The 26,284-nt window shown below is 40.2% G+C and overlaps 1 protein-coding gene across 1 annotated transcript in view; it reads right to left on the bottom strand.

Moving 5' to 3' along the window:
- Positions 1-1,913: 1,913 nt before the first annotated feature.
- The window catches only part of LOC111153572 (structural maintenance of chromosomes 5), a 97,209-nt gene continuing 72,838 nt past the window's right edge, over positions 1,914-26,284 (bottom strand). Inside the window, exons 16-25 of the mRNA XM_022512679.1 lie at positions 24,193-24,316; positions 23,721-23,843; positions 11,030-11,155; positions 8,329-8,373; positions 7,822-7,917; positions 7,285-7,389; positions 6,951-7,070; positions 5,544-5,723; positions 5,366-5,461; positions 1,914-4,262 (exon numbers count right to left, since the gene is read on the bottom strand). Coding sequence (XP_022368387.1) covers positions 4,119-4,262; positions 5,366-5,461; positions 5,544-5,723; positions 6,951-7,070; positions 7,285-7,389; positions 7,822-7,917; positions 8,329-8,373; positions 11,030-11,155; positions 23,721-23,843; positions 24,193-24,316 — 1,159 coding nt within the window. The 3' untranslated portion in view covers positions 1,914-4,118. The remainder of the gene's footprint in view (positions 4,263-5,365; positions 5,462-5,543; positions 5,724-6,950; positions 7,071-7,284; positions 7,390-7,821; positions 7,918-8,328; positions 8,374-11,029; positions 11,156-23,720; positions 23,844-24,192; positions 24,317-26,284) is intronic.

Below are 26,284 nucleotides of genomic sequence, written 5' to 3'. Positions count from 1 at the left end.
AATTATTATTCCCTCTAGTTTACAAAATAACCAGGCTTAGCAGTGCTAGCCTAAACCACACAAATGTTTTCTTTTCATGACTTAAGATAGTGAAAAGAGGAGGATGATCTAAGCCACTTGGGGGATTGTTTCCAAATATTTGGAAAGCGAAGAACGCAACATGTCACCGAGATCCCTGGGACTAAATTAAGATTTTAAAAATAATATGAAAAGAATTTAAAATGATTCTATCACAACATTCATTGGACAGTTTTGTCCGGAATCTTTTACTCTGAAATGGTGTTTCAACCCACTCCTTAGTATTTGGCAGGAATGGTGAGAGGAGACTGAAGGGACAGGGTGCCAAGGGGTCATTTCAACACATGGGCCTGGACATGAACCACGTGTGGAAGCATGCTCTTGAGAGGCAAAAGGAAATTAAACTTTACTATTGGATGATCAGATAGGTAAGGCGGTATTTATGGCGGGAGAACATCCTTCTTTTTTGTGAGCTGCCCCAGAGCAGCCAACACCGAGCCAGAGCTCAGCTTCCCCAAATCCCCTTAGAAGGGAGCTGAACAGCACAGCCCTGTTTGTTTCTCTTTGGAAGATCTGGTTTTTTGTTTTTAAAGCCAGCTTTGTTTAACCCCAAATAATCACCAGTAACATTTTGGAGCAATGAGTGACTAGTTCTATCTCAACAACCAAAAATCCCAGAAATCCCAATTTTCCACTGGGAATAAAAAATATGCCTGCGCTGTCAGAGTCAAATCCTCCGAATTTGCAATCAATTACAAGTTTTCCAAAACACATGGTGTGACTATACAGAAATGAGATGAACTACTCTAAAGATACCGATACCAATAACTTCAAGCGTCATGAACAGGTGGGACAATTTTATCTGTACTTAGGCTCACTCAAAACCAAGAGGTGTCTATGTCCTTGGAACAACAGACACAATCCATAAAACAGAATAAAAACACCACATTTACTGTTTTGTTTTTTTTTTTCTTAGATTTTATTTATTTGATAGAGAGATATCATAAGCAGGCAGAGAGAGAGAAAGAGGGAGGAGGAAGCAGGCTCCCTGCCTAGACTCGATCCCAGGACCCTGAGATCATGACCTGAGCCGAAGGCAGAGGCTTTAACCCACTGAGCCACCCAGGCAGCCCCACATTAACTGTTCTTAAGTGGGAATTCTCAGACCTTGATGTATAAAATACATAGTATATTATATTTAAGATTTAAAACACAAGGAGTGCTTGGGTGACAGTTAAGCGTCCGACCCTTGGTTTCAGCTCAGCTTGTGATCTCAGGGTCGTGAGACTGAGCTCCGCATTGGGCTCTGTGCTCAGTGCAGTTTGCTTGGGCTTCTTCTCTCCTCCTCCCTCCCTCTGCCCCTTCCACTTCTGCTCCTTCTCCCTCTAAAAAAAATTTTTAATTTAAATACAAACTGCAATAAAGCTGGAGAAAAACGAAGAGCAAACATTTATAAAGTGTACACTAGGAGGCCAGGTGTCCTCATTAGAGACCCCTTACCTCATCTGCTCCCTCTGACAACCCTGTGAATGCAGTATTATCCTCATTTCACAATAAGGAAACTGAGTCAAGATAGCAGCTTAATGTATGAAGACAAAAAGACTATTGTGAATTTTTTTTTTTAAGCGAATCTAGTGTTTCAATCTAAAAATGTTTACACTTGTGTTGTACCTTGGTTTCCTGAGATGGCTGAAACATTTTTCATTGTGTTCAGTGCTGCGATTAGACTGTAATTCCCTTGCAGGCAGACAAGAACTTCTATGCTCTTGACTATGGACAGACCAGCAAAGGCACAGTGAACAGACTTGTTTTTCAGTAAGTGTGAAAACCAGAATGACTCTTAATAAGGTTGAAAGTATAAAAACAGTTCTCATTCAAAATAACATACACCAAAAGAATATGAAAATATGCATTTATTACCAACAAAGTAGCATTTCCCACAACGATTTTTCCCCCCAGTGATACACACACACACAGACACACACTATAGCAGGACAAAATTACATTTTCCATACACTAAAGATTCATACTCCAAAGAAAATAAGCACATGTCCAAAAGACAATCAGAAAGCAGCAAAAAATTCTTTACTTTTACTTTGAACACTAAAAATCTGTGAATAGAGACTCTCTCCTTAGGCAAATCAATGAAGATTTTCTCTTTAAATATTTTATTCATCAAATCAGACTTTTACTTGGCGTTTTTACAATTTGTATGTAATTAGAAATCAACCTCTGCAGAAAATATAAAGTTTTAAGTGGCTGAGAATATCATGTGTTAGGCTTATTTTCTTAAAATGATACATAATTTGTCCTTTACAGCTCAAAATCCAATGTAAAACTAAGTATTTGTCCAGTAGAGAAATATAAAATGCTTACAGACAAGGTAAGGGGTAATTACCGGCAAAGGCAAACTGAAATGTATTTGACCTTTTTTTTTTTTTTTTTTTTTTTTTGCAAACACGCCTCATCATCAAGCTCTTGTCTCACACTGATAATCATTTTACAGAAATAAGAGGACTGGCACTGACTCAGACAATAAACAAATGACAGTAAGCACAGATTAGTAAAGATATTTTGGTGGAAATCAAACAACCAACATTTGGTAACAACATCCTTTTACTAATCGGTTACCAAGTTTTTCAATGTTTACATGAGTTGTTACACTAGTAAAAATGTTATTTTAAAATATTTTCATAATACATGCATTAGGCTAAGAGGAGAAGGCTCTTTTAAAATTTTTTTCAAGAAAAAAATACCTTTTTAAAGAGAAAATGTCCAAGTATATAGACTTATGGTTCATTATTTTTTGACCTATTAAGAATATAAATCTCCATGGCTATTTATGAATCTACAAAAGCCAAAGTGAATTCTTCAATTTACTGAAGCTACCAAGTCAAAAAAAATAATAATTTTGTCATTTCTGGCACAGATCCAATTCGCTGTTCAGAGACATGTTCTTGGATTAGTCCACTATCTCATAAGCTTTATTTTTTAAAAGAACAGAATTTGTTTTGGCAATGTTAATTGGTATTAACTCAGAGATAAACAAATGATTCTCCCATCTAATTCTTTCCTGCTCAAACAGTTTAAACTAGATTTTTTAAGACAATGGGGTAGGATCAACACTGTTAAGGAAGGACCTAAAAGCTTAGGTTCTAGAAACATGTTTTAAAACAAATCAATGCTTCCCTCACTCTTGACATAACACTGAGAAATTTCAAATATAAACTGTAGAAACCAGTATATGAAATCTTAAGAAAAAAATCTTACTAAAAATAATTATAAAAATGCTTTTAGAAATTGAAGATGTAAAATACACTTGTCTTTAAATAAAAAACAACAACAACAACAAAAAAAACCCAAAACAAACCCCACACATGCTTTACAGGGTTACTCTTTAAAAACCCTTATCACTTGATTTCTTTTCTGTCAATCTTTCGGTTGCTCCTTGCATCATCTAGTGGCCACCTTGTGGCATCATTTCAAAGACGTTCTGCTACCATTTCTGAAGCCCAGTAGGTTTTCCCCTAGAGATCCCAATACAATTACAGTGGCAAGTTTTGTAAAATCTTTTCAAAGGCCCATAAAATCCCATTTCCTAGTGGAGATAAGGTAATCCTTTTTAATAGGAAGAAATTAATAGATCTGTCATAAATTATTATTATACATTAGTCTAGACATTTCCATATCAATTTTTTAAAAATTAAATATAACACTAGGAGGAAACTATGACTTGAGCTGTAGAGTCTGCTTTAGACTCAGAGTAATTAAAGTTCCTCTGGAATTAAAGCTCAGAATTACCAGGTCAAGCACACTTCCTGTGACGTGAACACTAAGTACCTTTTGCCGTGGGAACACTGACTCGTGGTCAGAGGGCCAAGGACTTAGGTTCAACAGAAACTGAAGACTTAATTTCTCCTATCAGGTGAGGTTCCACGAAAGGCGTTACTATGGTGTCCGTTCATCAACCCTTTGCATTTAACAGCAGGCTTCCAAAAATGACCCATCTCTTAGTCTCAATGAATCTCCTTTTATTCAGGTGAGCCATACTTATAAACAGGATTTAACCAAAAAAACTCCCAAGTTCTTGCCCTTCACTTTTATTGAGAAGGTTGGGTGAATGTGATCCTGCGCCGCCGCCTTTGGAAAGCCTTTAAATTCCATCTGTTAGGTTCCAGCATATGAGGGCCATTGTAGACAAACAATACGGTCATCTTGTCAGAGTAAGGAAGATTTTGCAGGAGCTGTAAGTGTGAAAATAGATGGTCCTATAATGCCATACATTAAGAAGCACAGTTTGCCGTCCTTACATGTGTCAAGTCAAATGCTATTTCTAACACTAAGGACACACTTAGGAGGCTGGCAACTCAACACACACACCCCCCACAGTGGTCCTTACTTGGACTGCCACACCTGACGCCTGTTCTGAAGGATCCTGAGCCAGGGCCTGGTCAGCATTCCCAGGCCAATAAGATCCTACAATTTCCTAGGCTGACCCTGGGAGTATGTCCTTCAGAATTTTCTGAGGATTCACACCTTATGTATCCACAAACAGTTCGCGAGCAACTTGAAGGGTCTGGGAAAGACTGGCAGCCTACAAGGTGTGTGCCAGAGGGAGGGCTTCGAGGCCAGGGGGTTTGGTAAACACTAGAGTATTAACAGATCTGGCTCTTCCCGAGGGTATCTGTTGGACAAAGAAGACAGATGATACCATTCAATAAAAATGTGCATTTGAGATGGGCTCTCCAATGAAATTTTTCATGCCTACTTGGTTTTTAAAAATCTGATAATATTAATAAACACATCTTTGAGTATATTGGTCTTATACCTTAGCCACAGCATAAGATGTCACAAAAGAATATTTCCTGCTGTAATGGTTCTAGCTCTAGAATGGAAAATTCTCTGTAAGGATAATTCTGTTTTTATCCAAGTTAATTTGAGGAGAGGTGAGGTCAGAGTAACTTGAGAGTTCTCCTGCGCCCGGGCAGTGCTGTCCCAGACAAATGAGGAGCACCGGACCCCTAGGGTTTGTGTTCTCCTGCCTCTTGTAAAAAGTGCTAAAAGAGGAACTTCTCTAAATGAAGAGTTAAGTGCCAAAAGCAGGGAGGAAATCTTGGTTCCAGAACATAATTCTATGCCTCTTACATTTCTTCTTCCAATAATAAGGTTTCTGATTGAGTATGGCACTGGCACTTGTCCCCTTTATATAAATAATACTGTAATCTTGTTAGTCCTTCTTTGGGAGTGTTTCTGCGCATACTGATCTATCGGGCCATCGTCTGCTCCATGATGAGGCCACCGGGGACTTCGGAGTGCAATGAGCACTCGTAGATGACTTATTACCTACCTTTGGTGTAATAAAGAAGTACTGAGATGTATTTTCTTTACAAGCAGTATTTACAACCATTTCAAACACCCTCCGCTCATTGATCGGGTCCATTCCCTAAACAATGACAATCACAATGAATACACTGAAGTCGGTTATAAGCTGCAAGAAAGCCCAAGGAAAAGGAAAAGCACCACACCTGATTGATTTCATCGACGACTCTGAACGGACACCGATTCAGCTCCTGCAGAGCCATCAGGTACAACATGGTGGAGACGCTCCTCTCGCCGCCGCTCTGGTGGTGCGCCGTCAGCTCGTGCAGCTGTGTGCTGCTGCGGAACTTGACGCGGATTCGAATTCCGTATTTGTCGTAGTCCTCCTGTAAAACGGGACAGCGCTGACAGGTTACGGTTTGCTCCAGCAATTTCCTACTGCTATTTGAAAATAGACTGAATAAATCAATGATAAGAAGAAAACAGTTTAAATTTAGTGAAAGGAATTTTGTCTGCATAGACCCTTGAAGATCCCTCAAGGCTTGTGGACAACGACTCGTTCTTTGACACTTTACTGAGTTTAATCGTAAGGAAGAATTGGTTGAAGACCTGCCTTATACAGTAACTGAGAGGCTGGAAGGCGCTAACACGCTTTCAAGTGCTGCAGCACAGGACCTGGCACGTGGGCAGTTCACTATAAAAGATACTTGTTACTACACTCTGTCCCTTCACTGTAAGAGCCCCAGGACTGCAGACACGTCGCTGGGGCAGCATCTCCCATCTCACCAGAACTGGCAAGTGAGATAATGTTGGCCATTCATCAGCCAGGGGAAGCAGTCGTGGGGCAAGGCTCCTGAGGCACTACCCTGCTCTCTACCCACGCACGTATCGTACATGCAGAATTGCATACAAGATGAAATACAAAGATGTTAAGCTGTGAAGGAAAAGGATCTTTTATTGTCTTCATTTTTGTCCTAAGGGAAAAAAAAACTTAGTGGGGAAATTTTTTGACATACACAAAACTAGAGAGAACACTAAAATAAGCTCAGTGTATCACCAACCAGCCTCAACTGCGCGCAACACAGGACCACTCCTGTTTCAGCTCTCGCTCTACCCTCTCATCTTCAGTGACTTTAAATCAAGTCCCAGGTTCATCACTTTACACGTTTCTGAATGGAAATTATTTTACCTACCATTTGCAATGCATTAACTTACAGCTCAAGGAATTACTAACAAATTTCCAAATATTTTCATTCCTGGGTACTCTTAAAATCTTGATTAAAAAAGGAAACCACTGATACTGTATTTCAGTTACGTTTGCCAATCTCTTTAGGACTCTTCTGCTGTGGACAGTGGTAGATTTATAAAGCAAATCATTCACAGCTGAATAACCATTACCTATCTATAGTTTTAGTAAAGCATTAGTGACTTGTCTCAAATGCCCCGCCACCCCCAAAAAGTGATGGGCTCCTAGAGGTGGTGTTTTCCTTCCTCTGGACAATTTTTTAGTAAGCATAGTTTTCACAGGTATACCTTAAGAATAAGCAATTGGTCCATACTTTTCGCATCTAATTAAAATTACTTGCCAGGAAACATGTCAAAGGCAGCATTACCTCGTTTTCTGTATGTAGATCAACTTCACCAGCACACTGCATGGAACTGAAAAAATTGCTGAATTTTTCATTAATTTTTTCTACGAGCTCCTTTAAAGGATTAAGCCACCTTTCTTTTACCTGCAAATCAATTCAATATAAAAGCACAATTTAAAGGCTTACTGCATTGACAGAAGATTGTCCACAAAACCATTTCAGTACCAATCTAGTCATGAGAACACACACACTGCATCTGTTCTCAGAAGCATGTCGTTTCAGGCTGCATTATTCCACACTCCCATACGATACACGATAAGCATGTGATAGAAAGAAAAGGTAAAGGTTAAATAATTACCTGTGAAATGCTTTCCCTGTATTTCTCCAGTTCAACTTTCTTTATCTTTAGTTCCTCAGTTAATTGCTCTATTTCTTCTTCTCTTTTTGTGTATTCTTGAACGACCTGGCAGGGAAAAAAATCATTTAAGATAAACCTACCAAAGGATAACATCACGGGAAATTTTGCATCAATTAAAGCACTAGCAGAAAATGCCAATTGTGTTGCATTGTTTGTATGCCATTAATTTATGTTCTTCTACTGAACGGGTTTTTTATCCTTGAAAAAATACACTGCAGTATTTCAGGTTAGCCCAACGATTCTTTTTATAAAGGAAAGGCACAGAACAGTGTGTTCCTCAGGAAGAGTCTATTTAAAATTCTAATAGATTCAGAATCTGGCATTTAAAGCACATTGTTCCTGCTGTCTGGCTTATTATTACCAAGAGCTCTAGTACAGAGTGGGAGGCGAGTACTGGAGGGAAGGGTGCGCGCGTGAGCGGTGTGCATGGGGAGGGGGCGGCTGTGCTTGAGTCAGGCAGTAAGAAAAGAGGCCTACTGTAGGATTCAGTCCCGTGAAACAAGAGGCTCTTGATCTTTCTTCAGTTAACAAAGCATCAATTTCATCCAATGTGTTTGGAAGATCCTGGAAAGCCTAAAGAAGAAAAAAATGGTCTGTAATTACAAATAGTCTAGCAAAAGCAGTTTAACTTGAACAGTTAAATATTCTGCTGAGTAAGTACTACATGTTCAACAGCATGCTAGCACACAAGGAATCAAAGGAATTAAACAGGGTTTTTTTTGCCTTCAAAGAGCTTACACTTAGTAACACTGGAAAACACCTTAAGACTGAGTATTGGTGCTGAGTATTAAAGTAAGCAGTTCTACCCTACAGGCTATGGGATTTACAGAAGGGAAATACCAGTTCATGCTAGAGGAGCTACAGAGAGTTAAGAGAATTGAGAGGCCTCACTTTCCCAGAAGTCTCTGGGCCTTCAAGCAAGAAGCAGAGGGAAAGCAAGGCAGAGGGGAAACAGGAGCTTGGAAAAAAGAAAGCGCTGCATACCATGGGGGGTGAGGAGTTGTGTCCATTTGGAATGGTGGGTACTTGCTGAATTGGTAGAATGGGTCCAGAATATGTGGGGCATTGAAAGAGAGCAAGAAGTTAGAACTTTATACTGTACTTATGAAGAATGACAAAAGCATCTTAAGAATCCAATTACTTTGACGGAATTTCGCCATAGCACAGCTGACCCTCAAACAACAGGATTAGGGGGACTGAGCCCCACTGTGTCGTCAAAAATGCATGTATAACTAACTTTTGACTCCCCAAAAACGTAGCTACCGATAGCTACTGCTGACTGGAAGCCTTCCCGAGAACAGCAGCAGTGAGGTAACACGTATTTTGTATGTTACGTATTTTATATACTGTACTCATACAGTAAGCTAGAGAAAAGGAAATGTTACCAAGGAAAACATAAAATATATTGATAGTACTGTATTTGTTGAAAAAAAATTCACAATGCAGTTCAAACCCGTGTTGTTCGAGGGTCAGCTGTACTACCTTCTGAGTCCAGGTCCTAGAGCCAAGTCAGAACAGACACCTTTTTATCTGGGAGGAAAGCAGTGCACGGATTTGCCGGCACAACCTGCATAGTTAATACAACACGAGGTACAAAATCAATCTTGAAACTCTGAAAAAGATCCTGAAATACGACATGAATCTAACATTTTAATCGTTGTCTTCCATCTGTTCAGAAAGCAGTTCAACTTCTACAGGCTCTCAGATATGAAGTGTCCGTTGCTGACTGACTCGTCCACTGAGCTCGCCCTGTGCTTGAACGTCCTCTCGGCATCTTCAGTGAATCCCCAGTATGCGTCTTCCGTTGAAGATGGTCCAAGAGAAATCTTCGTGTCACCTACCCTCCCCAACACTTTGAGCCAATCTATTTCTCCTTCAATCTTCTTCGTCTCAGTCCACGGCAGAACACACGGGCTGGTTCTCTCTTTCACCCCTTCCCTCTAATCCGTTAGCCGGTCCTGCTGACGGTCTCAAAAAGATCCTCATATTGGCAAACTTCCCCCTCCAGTACTGCTCCAGGCCCTCATCTCTCTGGCCTGGTCCAAAGCGATCATGTTCTCAAGGGTCTCCTTGCTCTCATTCTTACGTCCCTGCTGGATTCCCCACCGGGCAGTCAGAGCGTTCTACACGCTCCAGCCAGGCCCATCACTCCTCTTGACAATCTTCCAGTGGGGTCTGTCTCCACATACAACCTACACTCCTTCCACGAGACCCTACATGCTCTGATTTCCACCGTCCTTCGTGCCTGGATGATCCTGTCTGGGCCGGACTGAGTATTTCTTCCTTCACGTGAGACATGCCATGCGTACTTCCGCCCCCCCGGGGCTCTGTATGCAGCGAGTAGCTCTGCCTGGAAAACTTTTCCTTCAAACTCTCACTTGACTAATTTCTTCTCCCCATTCAGGAATCCTCCATAATAGTATCTTCTCGAAGGAGCCTTCCCTGGCACTATCCTCTTACCTTGTTTTGTTTTTCTTCTTAGCACCTCTTGATAAGAGGACATTGTCTCTGTTTTTTAATTTATCTGCCCGTCCCTCCAGACTAGAATATAAACTTTAGTAGAGAAGTATCTGTCTTGTTCAGTGCCTGAACATTCATAATATATGAATTATCTTCTAATTTTGTTTTTTTCAAAAACAATACAACTTATCAAAGATAGAACCATATTATTCTCTGAAAGAAAAAACTACAGATATTGTACTATTTATTTTATGACAATTCCATGTACTTGGGATAAGTTTAATATATTTTTAGAAATAAGAGCCACTCGATTTGTCTTATATATGTTCCTACTAAATCCCTACTATGTACCGAAAATAGAACCACTCTCCAGGGTATCTGTGTCTGATAGAGTAAGATCTTTGAGGATTTGAAAATTTAATCCAAACTTTTTTTCCAGACATATCATTAGCTATTGAAAGAGATTAGACATTAACTACGGAAATAGGGAAATACACATTTTATTATCTATTGAAATTAAGATAAAATACTTCCTCTAAAAATTCATTTTCTAGTTTCTTCTTTTGACATTCAGAGGTGGTATGTTAGGCAAGGTACAATCCCTACTAACACTTAGGGTCATAGGGCCACATAATAAGGCAGCATCTCCTTTTACTAACCACACAGAATGTCAGCACAGAAAATAAAAAGGAAAGGAGGAAAGCCTCCTTTCTCCTTTTCTTACCAACAGATGTTAGCCCCAAAGATCTGGGTCTTGTCAAACCCTAAATAAACACCCTAATTTCCAGAAAGGCATTTTCACTTCGCCTTTTTAAAAAAATATCACTTCTGTTTACCATTTCTTCTACACCAATTGCCAATGCCAGGTTTCCATAAAAAAACCAAACCCCACTTGACCCTACCTCTTAAAGGTAGGTTGGGGAAAAAAGCCTTTTACGGGAAGAATGAACATTCTGGAACTGATAACTGGGTAAGGGACTGCCCGTGCTTTAGTAGCGTTAGGGCTACGCCAGGACTGATGGATGCCCGAGTTTGAATACAGTAAAGAAAATCCATTAAGCACAATTACTTCACATACAAACTCAGTTTCAAAAAATGGGGGGAAATCCGCTATTTCGTTCAGCATATTCGGTTTCTCAGGGCCGCTCTAACGCCTAGCACACTGACGCGGACCGAGAGCACAGCAGCGCGCGACCCTGCAGCCTTATACACTCGTGACACTTACTGTCTGGTATTCTTGAGGAACCGTCTGCTCCGCACCCAGGTTGCATACTTGCCTCGCTCTCTTCATCAGCTCCTTGCATTTCTGCAGTAGCCTCTGTCGACTCTCATCCAGCTCAATGAAATGTTGCTATTGCAAGAAAAAGAAGTTTTGATAATTTGTAGGTTACCGTTATGTCAGAGGACTACGTCATTAAAACACATTAGAGGCGGGGCGCCTGGGTGGCTCAGTGGGTTAAAGCCTCTGCCTTCGGCTCAGGTCATGATCCCAGGGTCCTGGGATCGAGCCCCGCATCGGGCTCTCTGCTCAGCAGGGAGCCTGCTTCCCCCTCTCTCTCTGCCTACTTGTGATCTCTGTCAAATAAATAAAATCTTTAAAAAAAAAAAAAAAACACATTAGAGGCGTACTTTGGGGACCCTGTGGATTCAGTCCCAGAGCACCTCAATAAAGTAACCATTACCGTAAAGCATGTCCGGTGAATGTTTTAGTTTCCTGGTGTGTGTGAAGGTTACATTTACTATACTGTAATCTAGTAGGTGTGCAATGAGATTATGTCTTAAAAAAATGTACACACCTCACTTAAAAAAATACTTCATTGCTGAAAAATGCTAACCACCACCATGTGAGTTTTCAGCAAAGCCACTCACGGATCACAGGTCACCATAACAGATATAATAATGGAATATTATACCAGATCTTAAGGATAGTAAAGTGAAGAGTAATAGAATGAGGTATGCCTGTACATCAACAACTGAATTTTAAGAAGCAAATCATCTAAAAGCCATACCTCAAAAGTCATGACCAAGATTAGAAAGTTTAAATTTGAACTTACACTTTGAAATAATATCAGCACATCATATGACATTAATACTTAAGAGCTCTGAAATTTATCTTTTTTTTAAAATTTTTTCAAAGAATTATTTGAGGGGGAGAGAGAGAGAAAGAGAGCAAGCACACACACACAGGACGACGGAGAAGCAGACTCCCCACTGAGACCCCAAGATCCCAGGATCATGACCTGAGTTGGGGGCAGATGCTTATCCCACTGAGCCACCCAGGCACCCCCTGAGCTTTGAAATTTAAATTTGCTTTTTTCTGAAAAGTTTAACTTAGCTATACATAATTATATTCTAATACAATTTGAAACACATAGTACATAGGCTTCCCATCTGAAAACTGAGCACATGAATGTGAAGAGAACCTTTAAATAGTGTTTGGTAGTTGTCCTAGTGCCTTTCATATAGTTATCATTTATTCATGGACCCATTCATTCCTTCACCAGATAATTACTGAGAATCCATTAAATGTCAGTATTTTATTATGCACTAGACACAGAAAGGTGAAAAAGGAGAAAGACACACAAAATTATTATCATTAGAGAAACAGCTCTACTGTTCATTGAAAGCTATGTGCTGTGTGCTTCACACATGATTCCCTTCTTACAGTACTGTACAATGATATTATTCCCCATTTTGCACGTTAAGAAAAGAACTGAAGCATCTCGTCCAAACTCACACACTTAGTTGCAGGCTGCCAGGATTCACATCCACGCCTGCTTCTAGAACTCATGCTCTTTTCACTATAGCACCATGCCCCTCGGAGAGAGCTGGATAGAGAAAAGCAAAGCCAGAGGTGTGGGGCAGGGGTCGGGGGCGGGGGAGGCAAACAGGAAAGAAGGCCAGAGTGGTCACAGAAGCCAGGACAGGGGAATGGTTTTCAAGAACAGGTGAACAATTACGAAAGAGGAAGTAGCAGAATGCAGTCCCAGGACAGCGGATTACAAATGTGAAGGCAGGGAAGCCTGCTTAGAGGCTTAGTTAGGGAACAAGAAATCTACCATAGTTGGAAGAGACGGAAGATTGGAAAAAGTCAGTGATAAAGGTAGACAAGAGCCCGATGGCAAGTTTCATGGGTAATGAGGAGGGCATCATGGAATGCCTTCTGGGGGCCAAGCTTGTTATAACCACTATCTTGTATGTTAATTAATCTAATCCTCATTATAATCTTTGAGTATGTATTATCTTTCTTACACGTGGCTCAGAGATCTTAGGAAACTTGCTCAAGGTTACGAAAATACCAAGTGAATAGGTTCCTAAGAAATCAGGTCCGGCTTGCTCTTGCCATGAAACCTCCAACTTCAGTCTGCACAAAAAAATACCAAAGGGGTGTGCGAGGGGAATGGTAAATACTATCAATCAGTACCGGTGCCCAGCGACATGGCAGATGTATTAAGATCTCTCTGGGCAGAGACCTGGACATGTATATTATTAACAAGGTCCTCGGGTGATTTTGATGTATATAAGTTTCACAGCAAATGAGCTAACCCAAGACAAAAGTCAAAGGAATACGTCCTGGACTGAACTGCAGATACAAAGCCGGCCCGATCCGAATCACGTGTCAGGACAGTTCCCTGAACCTGAGACACATGAAGGAAAACGTTGAAGACTCCCTGCCACACCTGCTTTGCTCTCAGGGCCAAGCACACTGAGGCAGCTGTCAACGGGGGCCAGAGAGAAACTGCTAGAGTCTTCCATTCCCGCTCCATACTCCTCTGGGCCTTGCCAAAACAAAGCACTAAAATATTATAGCAAAGAAATACCAGAGGCGAACATGTGGGCCTCTGGACTTGGGAGGACAAAACCTCATCCAACAGTTGCCTTTCACTGAGTGGCAGAGGTCTAATTAAGTATTTATCCGAGAAAACCATTCTTTACGTACATGTTTGTGACATAACTCTTCACAGGGTACATGCGCAACACCCCCCACCGGTCCCCACCATAGATCCGAACCATAATTCTTGCTGAGTTTCTCTGCTCGGGGTGGGGAGGGTAGGTAAAGAGCCGGAAGAAGCAGCAAACCATGATCCAAGATAATGTTGTAAAGTCAGACTAGTAAAAAAGGCTTTATTAACAATTCTGCTTAGAGTCTAGCCTTTAAACAGGTAATGGACAACAGAAACTTTTCATCTGTGGGAGACCTAAAGGGAGAAAAAGGCAAATTTGCAAACTATGCCCCACCAACATCTCAAAAAGGACTACTCTGTGGGTACATATTCTGAAAGAATAAGTATAATCTTTTCTCAGAAATTCTGAGAAAGTTCAATGGTCCTGAAAGGTATATAAGGACATTGAACAAGGAAAACCTTCTCTAAGAGGGCCCTCTAGTGGAACAAATTGGAATGCGTCAGATTTTCTTACTAAATACAAAAAGCATACTACACCTAACATTTATAATAAAGGATTCTATTTAACAATATTGAGTCAAAATGAAAATGATATTCTGTATGAAAGGAATGTGAGCTCTAAGTAGCATTAACTTTTACTAAAACACTAGTTGTAAATAAAAACAGTATTTTAATTTTCCTTTGATATAAATAAGCCTCAAATTTCATACCAATTTAATGGATTTCCAATTCAAATGTTAACTGTAAGTTTTACTATATATCATGCAGAATACATATTTTAGAAATATGAAAAGTAATCTTTTAATATCAACTTTAAATTTTAATGTCAAATTTGAAATTTAAAGACAGTGGTCTTGACTTACTAGTATACAAGATTACAAATTATAATCTTAAGAAATTAAGAAGCAGCAATAATACGGTTTACCTGTTAAATGACCCCTTCTCTCCTCAAATCTATCTATCTTAAAAAACAAGTCTCCTGATATTGTGCTGTGGGAAAGAGGTAAGCAGGTACTCCCAGAAGAGAACATTACATGAAAGCAAGGGGTATCTAAATTTAGAGGGAGGACAAACACATTAAACAATTTCTAATTCTTATAATATTAATTCTGATGCAAACCTATACTTTTTAAGGAAACCCTGGTTTCATGCTAGGCAGTGCAATAAGCATCTCAATATATATTAAATAGAATTATCACAATATCCCTGCAAGGCAGATAGGTATTTTAATACCTATGACTGAAAATAAGAGACATGAAGTGAGGGTTGGAAAGCAGTGCACGGCTTAAAACAAAACAAAAAAACCCAAAACCTCAACCAAGTAACAGGTCTACCCCTCTGTATCCACCTTCATATGTAAACTGACATGCAGTCAGCTTACTAACTTGTCCTAAAGATATTCCAGACACAATTAACAAACCGACACGCACAACCACCTTTCTTCTCTGAAGACGTTTTATAGGCCTGGAACCCTGTTGCCCTCTTGGCCTTCCAACAGTCTGAGGCCCTATCAAATCCCATGGTGGTCAGTCATCCTTCAAGTTCCCTCACGGATATGACTGAACATGTCAATCTTCTTTTGTGAACGTGTTTTCATGGTCAGCGTCAAGGACAAAATGGGAAGTGGTAGTAACGGTTCCTTAGCGCAACCTGCCAAGTGTTCAGAGGGACAAGTGGGGGAAAAAAACAACCCATTCTTTTCTCTTGTTTCAAAGGACACAGGACAGCAAGAATAACAGTATGAGCATCTGACCGCAAACAGAAAAGAAAAGTAAAAGAATAAGAAAGTGAACGATGAGAGACATATGCTATACACTCTTCCACTCAGTCTTCATTATTCCAAAAGGGTGGTTAGGGACCATGGTCAGTCAGCAACAAACACTTAATGAGCATACAATGCAGGAAATAAAAGAACCTTCCAAAAGGAATGTATAAAACAATTTTCAGACCAACTCATGGAAAAGAGAAAGAGAATGGTACAAAATACTGTCAAGGAGACGACACACAACACAGTCGGGCAGCATCGGCTCAGAGCAGGATGGGAAACCCGACGAGGGCTGTGCGCGCGCGTGTCTGTGAGTGGTTGAGAGGCTGAGAACAGAGTGGCTATTTCCAGGTACCAAATCTAAAGGGACAAGCAGTAACCAGAGGTTATTTCTTTGGACAGTGTAATGTGGCATCTTTATAAAAAATTAGTGACTGAAAAACTGAAAACAAATCCTTCTTCCAAGAAACTTTGCTATTCTCCGTCATAGTCTACTCTGCTCAAAGGATTAAGATTCCTGCTGCCACTCACACAGTGGGTCCCAGGACGGTAACTGTCCGCTGACACCAGGTCTTGGTACATCCACGTGACCACAGGCTGCTGCAGAGCAGCTCCGTTCCAGAGTGGGCTGAAGGTGGGCGATTGACCCCAAAGCCCTCACGATTTCATGATACTTCTGTAAACCTGACACCAACCTATAGTTCTCTTTAGCTCATTAATGCTTCATTCAAAAACAAAACTTCATGCACAAGGATCCAATGCTGTATTGTGTGGCTGGACTCACTCCATACAGTATGGGCATGATGGGTTCCTTTCTTCCTGAAATCTCTTCTGTAAAGTCCCCTCCCCCGAACAACCAGGCTCACAGGCTCAGTCGGTGACAAAATGTAGGATGGGCTCTATTTTTAATTATTTACCAACAGAACACATGACGGATAGAAGACTTCGCTCGCACCCCATGAAATAAACACAGATGGGGCTCTGTTCGGGTAGTTAGCTCCAGACCCAGCTCCCACAGCACCCTCCCCCCACCCCCCATCTCGGTACTACCTTTGGTTGTTTCTTTGCCGCATCCTTTCACCATGTTCAGAATGACTATGGCTACTCCTGCTCCCTTCCTCTGCTTTTTTTGTTTTGTACAATGGGGGTGAAGGAAGGACTTCCCCATCTTCCAAGCCTCTGGCCTCTGCTCTAAGCACACTCACCAATCCTAGCGTATCAAACCTGATCTTCAGCTCCTTCTGGTGAGCTGTGTTTGTGCTCGCCTACTACTCTAACGTGCTTATCAGCTAGCAAAATCTTGCTTCTCCAAACTTTTTCTAGCCACTTTTTCTGGAAGCCGATTCTGAAGAGGCTGACTTCAGAAAAATGTTCCCACTCCTCTGAGTGGTCCTCGATTTCCTAAAACTTATCAGGCCTGTTTCCACTAAAAGATACTACTTCAGTTCAGTATTAAGTAATGTTTCTGAAAAGTGAGGCGTAATGTAAATCATGTACAGACCCTGCCACAGCATAGCAGACTCTGGGAGGGGAAAAGAGTGGACGACCAAGGCGCAAGGGGACTTCAAATACAGGATGAGCTTTAAAAATCTGCAACAAACATGGCAAAGTGCTACATTTGTTAGGGAGAAGGGATGTATGGAAGTTCTATTACTCCTACTCTGGTGTATCTTTAAGATTTCATAGTAGGAAATGTTGGAAAAAAGACTTTAGTGAAACAAATGATGAACTCCTAAGTTTTTAAGCATTTTTTTAGCTTGGAAATGTAACTGGTGAATGAGCTGCCTGTCAAGGGGACAAGCTGGTGGGTTCTGTGGAACCTATTCAACAGCGAAACCATCGCCCCCAATGCAACAAACCTATCTATCCCTTTCAACACTGTGCACCCCTCTGTAACCTACCCCACTATATGCCCCCAGGCCACCGCTGACTGATTTCCGTCACAGGCCATTCTACATTCTATAAATGTCACATAAATGGAATCAGAGTTGTCTTTGGTCTGGCTTCCTTCACCCAGCATAATTAGGATCCACCATATTGTCTCAGTAATTCACTCCTTTTTTTTACAACTGAGTAATACCCTGTTGTGTGGATATACTGTATCGTGTCTTCACCACTGCTGAACATTTGTTTCCAGTTTTTAACTAGGACAAAACTGCCACCGATTCCTGTACCAGTCTCTCATGGATATATGCTTTCCCTTCTTTTGGGTAAATACTAGGAGAGGAATGGCTGAATTGGCAGGTATATTTTTAGCATTTAAAAATCTCTCTAATGGTTTGCCAAAGTGGTTGTGCACCTGAACTCTCTACCAGGATGTACGTGAGTCCCAGATGCTGCACAGCCTCACCAACACGCCCGTACGACGTCTGCCGTTCCAGCGGGTCTACGGCTGCAGCTCATAATTCACGCTTCCCTACATCTTTTCATGTCCAGCATCTTTTCATGTGCTCATCTGCTATCTGTGTATCTTCTTGAGTGAAGATTATGTTAAGATCTTCTGCCCATTTTCTGACTGGGCCGTCTGTCATCTCTGTATTGACAGTTGTACAAGAGTTCTTCTTATGGTATTCTCCATGTCAGCAAACCTTTTCTGTACAGGGCCAAGGAGCTAAGTATTTTAGTCGAGGGTATGTCGAGGGCCCCATACAGAATGTCATGTATTTTTTTTTAATCCCTTGAAAATGCAAGAACTAGTAGCTTGCAGGGACTTAATATAAGCAGTTGTTAGGCTCCATTTGGCCCCCTGTAATAGCCTGTCACCTTGATACAAGTCCTTTGTCAGGTGTAACGCGTTGCAAATATATGCTCCCCGCCAGTTTGTAGCCTGCCTTTTTTTAACAGCATCTATTGAAAAGCAAGTTAATTTTGTTGAAGTAAAACTTGTAATTCCTTTTGCCTTACAATTTGTGCTTTTTGTGTTCCACTCAATTTTTCCCACACCAGGAATTTTTATTTCCTTCAAAAAGCTTTTAGCTTTAGTTCTTCCACTTAAGTCTGTGGCCCATTTATATATGGTAGGAGGGTAAGGGTTGTGGCTCATCTTTTGTACATGATTATTCAATTGTTCCGGCACTATTTGTTAGACTATTCTTACGCCATTGAATTGCTTCAGTTATCTGTGCCAAAAAACAATCGGCTATGTATGTGTGAATCTATTTCTGGTTTCCCTGTTCGGTCCCACTTGGCCATATACGTCTATTTTTACACCAATACAATGATGTCTTCATTATTGCAGCTTTATAATAAGCCTTAAAATTAGGAAGGGTGAGTCATCAAACTTGGTCTTTTTCAAAGTTCTTCTAAGTCTACTCCATTTTCGAATAAGCTTGTCAATTTCTAAAAGCCCTGCTGGGAATTTTATTGAATCTATAGGAGAGTTCTGACATTTAAACAAATCCTGGACCTTGGATACATGAACACAATCTCTCCATTTATGTAAGTCTTATTTTAATTTCAGCAAGATTTTGTAGTTTTCAGCATACAGGTCTTATAAATATATCCCTAAGCATTTCATATTTTTGATGATATTGCACACAGTAGTTTTTTTTTTTTTTTTTGAGTAGGTTCACACTGAGTGAGCAGCCAACACAGGGCTTGCATTCAAGACCCAAAGTTAAGGGCAGCTTAAGAGTCTGTTAAGTGTCTGCCTTCGGCTCAGCTCAGGATTCTGGGGTCCTGGGATCCAGCCCCACATCGGGCTGCCTGCTCAGCAGGAAGCCTGCATTCTCCCCCTCCTTGTGCACACGTTCTCTCTCTCTAATAAATAAGTAAAATCTTAACAAAAACAAAACAAAACAAAAAAAAAAGACCCCAAGCTAAGACTGAGCTGAGATCAAGAGTCATGCTTAACCAACTGAGCCAGCCAGGTGCCCCCCAGAGTCCTCTTCAACTTTGATTTCCAATTGTTTATTGCTAGGAGATGGAGCCACATCGGATTCTGAACTTCTATACTGACTTGTATCCTACAGCCTTGCTAAATGCATTGATAGCACTGATTCCTTAAGATTTTCCACAGACATAAGTCTGTCTGAAATAGACAAGTTTTTCGTTTTTGGGTTTTCTTTTTCTTTTCCTTAGTGCACTGGCTAGATCTCTGGTGCAATGTGGAACAGAACTGAGTAGTGAGGATTTTCCTTGTTTCCAGTCATTAGGGGAAAGCTTCACTCCTTCATCAATGAGTACGCTATGAGCTAGTGGTTTTGGATAATTTCCTTCTATTCCTAGAAACACAAAGCTTTTATCATAAAAGGATGCTAGACTTTGGCAAATATTTTCTCTGTATATAGTAAGACAATCATCTGGTTCTTCTGTAGTTGTTCACATGCTGGATTACACTGATGAATCTTCAAATGTTAGATCAACCTTGTACTTCTGAGATAAACTCACTTGGTTAGTTGGATTTTACTGTTTATATACTGTTGGATTACTAACTCTTTTTCCCCGGAGATTTTATTTTTAAATCTTTAAATCGATGTGGGGCTCAATCCCAGGACCCTGGGATCATGACCTGAACTGAAGGCAGATGCTTAGCCAGCTGAGCCACCTAGGTGTCCCTCATTTGCTAACTTTTTAAATCAATTTTTGCAGCTATGGTTCATGAGAGACACTGGTCTATAGTTTAGTCTGATTTTGATACTGGAGAATGCTAGCCTCATAGAATCTGTCATGAAGTACCCCCACCCCCCTTTACCTTTTAAGACTCTTAGGTAGAACTGTTAGTCTTCCTTCTCCCTGGAATTCACCAATCAAGCCTCAAGGCTGGCGTTTTCCTTGTGGGAAGGTTTCTAAGTGCAAATTTAATTTCTTCAGTAAATACAGGGCTATTCTAATTGGCTCTTCCTTCAGGGACTTTTGGGACCTGTAAAGAGTTTGCCCATTTCTTCTAAATTGTCAAATTTACTGCCTGAAAGTCGTTCACCATTCTCCTAATACCCTTTCAGCATTTGTGAGCTCTGTAGTGCTGTGCTGTTTCCTACTGGCTGCTTCTTCCAACACTGTGGCCTGGAAACTCTCCGGGCAGTAAACTAAGGCCATCAAAGGTATCATCTTGCCCTGTTTTCCCTTCCCTCAAAAATCACTGTCCTGTGCTTCCTGGCATTTTTAAATTTTTGATTATGGAAAATTTCAAACATACATGAAAGCAGAGAGAGCAGTCTAGTAAACCTTCAGGTACCTATCATCCAGCTTCAACAATTCTAAACTCAAGACCAAGAGAGTGGCATATATACTCCATCTAGATTCCCTTCTTCCCTGGAGGATTTTGAAGACATTCCAGACATTGTATTTTCTTCATAAATACTAAAACAATGTATTTTTGACTTTAAAAAAATCCATAACCACATTATCAAACCTAAAAATGTCAATGAATTTTAATATTATTGAGTCAGTGTTCAAACTTCCATTTCTTAGGTAAAAAAAAATTTTTTTTTTTTTTTTACAATTGTTTTGTTCAAATTGGGATCTAAATTATGTACATTCATTTTATTTGGTTAATATATTTTTAAAGATCTTTTTCACTTAATTAGGTTCTCTCTCCCCCTTTTCCTTTTCTTAGATATTGCACTATCCAATACAGCAGGCCCAAATCATACATGGCCATTAAGCACTTAAAACGTAGCTAGTATCACTGAGAAACTACATTTTTAGTTTAATTTAAATTAATTTAAAAATAAAAACCAATACTCCAGCTCTCAGAAAATGTTTAGTTAGAACTTGGGTGCATGAATTTACTTTTTCAACTGTAGGTTTTACAAAATCAAAATAGATTCAAATATTTCTGATGACAATTTATCATCTAAGTTGAGATCTAATTATAAACTAGAGTATTCTAAAGACTTGAAACTGGTAGTTTTAGAGCAGTGGTTCTGAAATGGGAGAACCACTTGTCCCCCAGGGTACATCTGGCAATCTCGTTACAGCTGGAGTGGGGAAGGGCAGACTGCTGGCATCTAGCAAGTAAAGGCCAGAGAGATGTGTTTACACATTCTCCATTGCACAGCACAGCCCCCACACTAAGACTTCTCCAGTGGACAATGTTGGCAGTGCTGACACACCCTGGGCCAGAACCTTAATCAGACTGAAATAATTTCATGTTATGTCTGAGGGTATGCACAAAAAGATCTGTTTTTTGTTTTTGTTTTGTGTGTGTGTGTGTGTGTGTGTGTGTGTGTGTGTGTGTGTGCGCGACTGTAGCAGCTAATATGATCCCCTGATTCACTGGCAGCTGCAAAGTGCTGTCAGTCTATTACTGAAATTCCCTCTGCATTGTCTGAAATGCTTCTGTAAAGAGGATCTTCTCTTACTTATCCTAAGTAATACGTCACCCAGGAAATTCTGGATAAATGCTAGATTCTTTCCTTGCCATTTTTCAAAATAATGAGCTGCTTATCCAATATCCGCCAAAGGGGACCAATACTACTATTTTTTAAAAGTATCACTGTGATTTCATAAATATAGATCCTTTCGATATTTTGGGCTTCTGTGATTAAAAAAAAATCCATTGGGCTCTACATCCTCTTGCTTAAACTTTTCTCAGTCTCTTTCTTAAAGATGTATCTCTCACATTCTGCACCATATTGGAACTTGGAAATGGTCTTTTTTAAAAGACGAGCTACATCCTTTCACACTTCGTGACCAGACTCATGTTTGGCCTTAGTTCGGTCATTTCATGTCATACTTACTTTTGGGGCATATACGGATATAAGTAAGATATCTAATCTCTAGTGATATGATGTGTTTTATCTCTCATTTTCTTTGATATCTTTTGGAAAGTTTGCACAAATACCTTATACAATGTCCTTCGTCCTTTATATCTTTTTTACAATATTGTCTGTTGGTTCCCACTATAAACAGTATTGAAATTCTTCCTTTCTGTCTCCCAAAGCACCCACTTTGAAGTAGTATCATCTTATTTCCTGATGATACCTATGGGACAATCAGGGACTATATTCTGTTTTACTTCAATTGTCTCTCTTCCCCCGTTTCCAGTGCTGTGTGTCAGCTATGCTTTCAGTCTTAAAGCCATGTAAGACCAATTTTACTGTCTCCTTCGTCTACTGCATGGTTCTGGCTCTCCGTGAGCAGCGTGCTTCTGCAAAGTAGTTTACTTTGGTTGGAGGGTTCCCAGGGCCTGGACTGCCACTGCACCATCTGACTTTTCTAGGGCCTATAGTCACCTCCCAGTTTCAGCTGCTCTCAAACTGATCTGCAGAGCTTTCCACAGCTCGTGGGGCCTCCTTCGTTTAGAGAGGAGAACCTGTTGGTGACCTCATTTTTGGGTTCCCTGAACTCTCCCCCTATTTGCCACGTCCCTATTCTTACCCACTGATATTCTGGCATTCACACATGTTGTGTAACAAAGAATTAGGCCTTTGCCCCTGGTGTTCGGGAAGAGACTCTAAAATCCTAGGAATTTTCTGAGTGATGGGTTACTCAGGAGCCCACTCCTTGGATCATAGCTATGTTCTAGCTTAGGAGATGACTCAAGAAAGGGATAGACAGTTCCAGAAAGACAAATCATGTGATCAGAGGGCTGGGCGTTAAGTCAGGGGATTACCTTGACTTACTGCTGGAGCCTGCAGGGCAGGCTTGTGGGAGACCAACGCTGGGTGGTTATGGGGAGAGGAAACTGCAGTACACCGAGAGGGGTACTTTGGAACTCAGTTTTGTTGTCCATGTTGTTCATGGGTTTGTGGCTCTTATCCTAGTTGCTCTTCTGTTTTTGGGAAAGGATTTGGAAGACTCAAAACTACGCCACTGCCATTCGCACTCTGCCGTCAGTTCTTTGTTGTCATTTTCGTTAACTTCAGTGCATCACATTTTACCCCCTGCATGTTATCTTCATATTTATCATTTCATGCATCAATATTACCAGAAAATTAAATCACCGAAACCATACACTAAAGCCACTCTGGGTGGTGACAGTAACTCATCGGAACCGTATTTTATGGGCTGTACAAACTGCAGTAAAGGCCACCAGCTGCTACCTGCTGACAGGGGGACTATAATTTATACAGGTTAAGAGAACACACAGGAGATTCTGCGTGTCTAGTGACTCCGTCCAATACCCTACACCGTACCTCCCCCAGTCAAATAACATAAAATGCATAGTATAGTGTTTCAAATAATGCTTCCTCATCCGCAAAATGCATTAAATTCGTAAACTAAAGAGCATGTAACGAAATGCATATCCCAAGTGATGACACAGGAACCCCATCATAAAAAAGTAAAAAGCAAAACTCTACCTCTGTGAGACGGAGTTGTGAAGAAGCAGCCATGTAATCAGATTCTAGTTTGTTCTTCTCAGAGATCACTGTAGTATTTTGAAGAATTAAATCAACTTTTTGTATATGCAAAGAAGTACAAATCTAGGAACAAAAATCCCTAAAAGTTTAATTTGTTTGACAACTAAGAAAAAAAAAGTTTTAAAAAATGTATAAACTATGACAAAGAGAACATTTTTCTAATGCAACTGATAGCTCTAATCATTCTTTTTACAATTATTTCTTACAAGAGAATTTTTCAATGTTTTTCTGTGTTTAAATGAATCATTTGGAGCATAATAACTTAGCTTAATGAGTGCTTTTAACCCATTTACTGACCTAAAATGAAAAATGACGAAGTTAAAAATTATAGTAAAATCTTATCAAGAGCTTTTTAAAATCTAACTTATCTACCTGCTATAAAAAAGTGACTAAAATTAAGAAAATGCCTTACCTTTACAAAGTTTGTTAATTCAGTAACAAGTTTTGCTTTTTGAACATTTATTTCTCTGATTTTGGTACTTGCTTTTCGCTCTTCCTCCTCAAGGTTGCAAACATCCTGTTCCATCAGCTTTAAACTGTATGAAACACATAATGATCGAGAAATCAGAGTTAACACAGGTTTGAGCCCAAATCCTTAGGTCTCCTGCTGTTTGATGGGCTTTTTAAGCCATGCTATTCAGACATAAACACTACTAGCTTCCAGATTAAACAATCTTGTTATGTAACCACTCAGGATTTAAAAGTATTTGTTGAGCACAGCTGAAGTAATGATGGTGGTAATGGTATAGGATCTGGTGTCAGGAAGATGGATTTGATCTCCTCTTTGCCACTGATGACCAGTGTAACTAGAGAAGTCACTCTTTTTTTAATTTTATATGACAGAGAGAGAGACAGAGAGCACAAGCAGACAGAGTGGCAGGCAGAGGGAGAGGGAAAAGCAGGCTCTTGGCCGAGCAGGGAGCCTGATGTGGGGCTCAATCCCAGGACCCTGGAACTATGACCTGAGCCGAAGGTAGCTGCTTAACCAACTGAACCACCCAGATGCCCTTAAACAAGTTACTCTTCTGAACTTTAGTATATCTACAAAGTGGAAAAAGTAATAGTACTTCCCCTACAGAGCTATGATGAAAATTTTATAAAGGTAAAATATGTAACACACTTAGTACAGTGCCTGGCCCTTCACTGATGACTATTAGTTACTAACCATCGTTATGAATGTTGTTTACACACAGTCCCTTAACCTAAAGTAGCTTAACTGAGATCTGATTAACAGATTAAAAATATATAGCAAAAAGGTAATACAACCCTAAAAACTAATACTACTTTGCTATTCAAGGTAAAGAAACTAAGGATAAGAAATTAAGTTCCCTGAGATCATGTGTGGTATGTGGTTATATAGTACGTGGTTAAGATGTGTCTGACACCAGTCCAAGTTCATTTCCACCCCACCACGTTGCCTCCAGGGTAAAAGTAGGAACCCAGTTTGGAAATAGTAATACACAAGAATGAACAAGTTCAGCAGATGTTGTAGACAGGGGCCTGAGCAGTACATGAAAGAGAGTAGAGGAAGCCAGGGAGGTGAGATGAAATGGGTCAAGTGAAAGGAGACTGGAAAAAGTTGAAAGTCAATCTAAGAAAAGGAGTTTTGTAACCAGAGGTGATTAACATAGGTACGAGAAGCAGGCTGGTGATGGGTATGAAAGGCCCTTTCACTACAAAAAACCACATTACTTATTTACAGAGAGTTTAGGTTTAGACACTGGGTCCAGCAGAGCAGTCAAACAGGAAAGGTTAGGTGTCTTGCAGATGATGAAAGACAGGAATGAGGACAAAGGTGAAGGCTGAAAAGAGGCTTAGAGATGAAAACCATCTAGGCAGCCAGACTAAATAGTATCTTGCTGTAAGCAACAAAGGTACACTGTTAAATTTTCCCTAATTGTTAATGGACAATGGTTTAAAAAAACAAAAAAACAGTAAAGAACAAATTCTCTTAATGCATTTCATGTATGATTCAATTTAGGAATGTGCTTAAGAACACATACTACATTAGGTCAAGGTAAACAGATACCTTAGGTCAAGGCAAGTAAGCGGGCACTCATTATCAAAGACTGACTATGTCATTAATATCTAAATCTTTATAGGGGGGAAAAAAGGATAATCACAACAAAAAATCAGGTCTGAAGCAGACCATGGGGAAAACTTTTGAACTGGAAGCCATGTTCCCTTCCTCTAGAATGAACACCCTAGTAGCTTTTATCCCCTCCTCTATATCCCAGTTTCTACAAAACATCCAAATACAACAGAACGGATAAGGGGTTCCGAAGAGTGCTGCCTGGGTGCTCTCAGTAAGCCAGCCGTTTTCCTTCAGCTAAGATTTACACTATTTGCATATTCTGTGGAATATGTTATCATTAAGGCAAAGGCAGATGTAATTCCAGTTGTAACACGGCAGATTTCAGCTGAAGGGGTGGGATAAACCCCCAGGTGCCCACTCTCTTCTGTGAAAAATCAGCATCTCCTCCTCCTTCCCTTTTACTCTCTTT

Source organism: Enhydra lutris, unplaced genomic scaffold, assembly GCF_002288905.1.
Source record: "Enhydra lutris kenyoni isolate GAN:26980312 unplaced genomic scaffold, ASM228890v2 scaffoldscaffold33, whole genome shotgun sequence".
Lineage (NCBI taxonomy): Eukaryota > Metazoa > Chordata > Mammalia > Carnivora > Mustelidae > Enhydra > Enhydra lutris.
The sequence above is the reverse complement of the archived record's forward strand: the minus strand, read 5'-3'. Positions and strand labels throughout refer to the sequence as shown.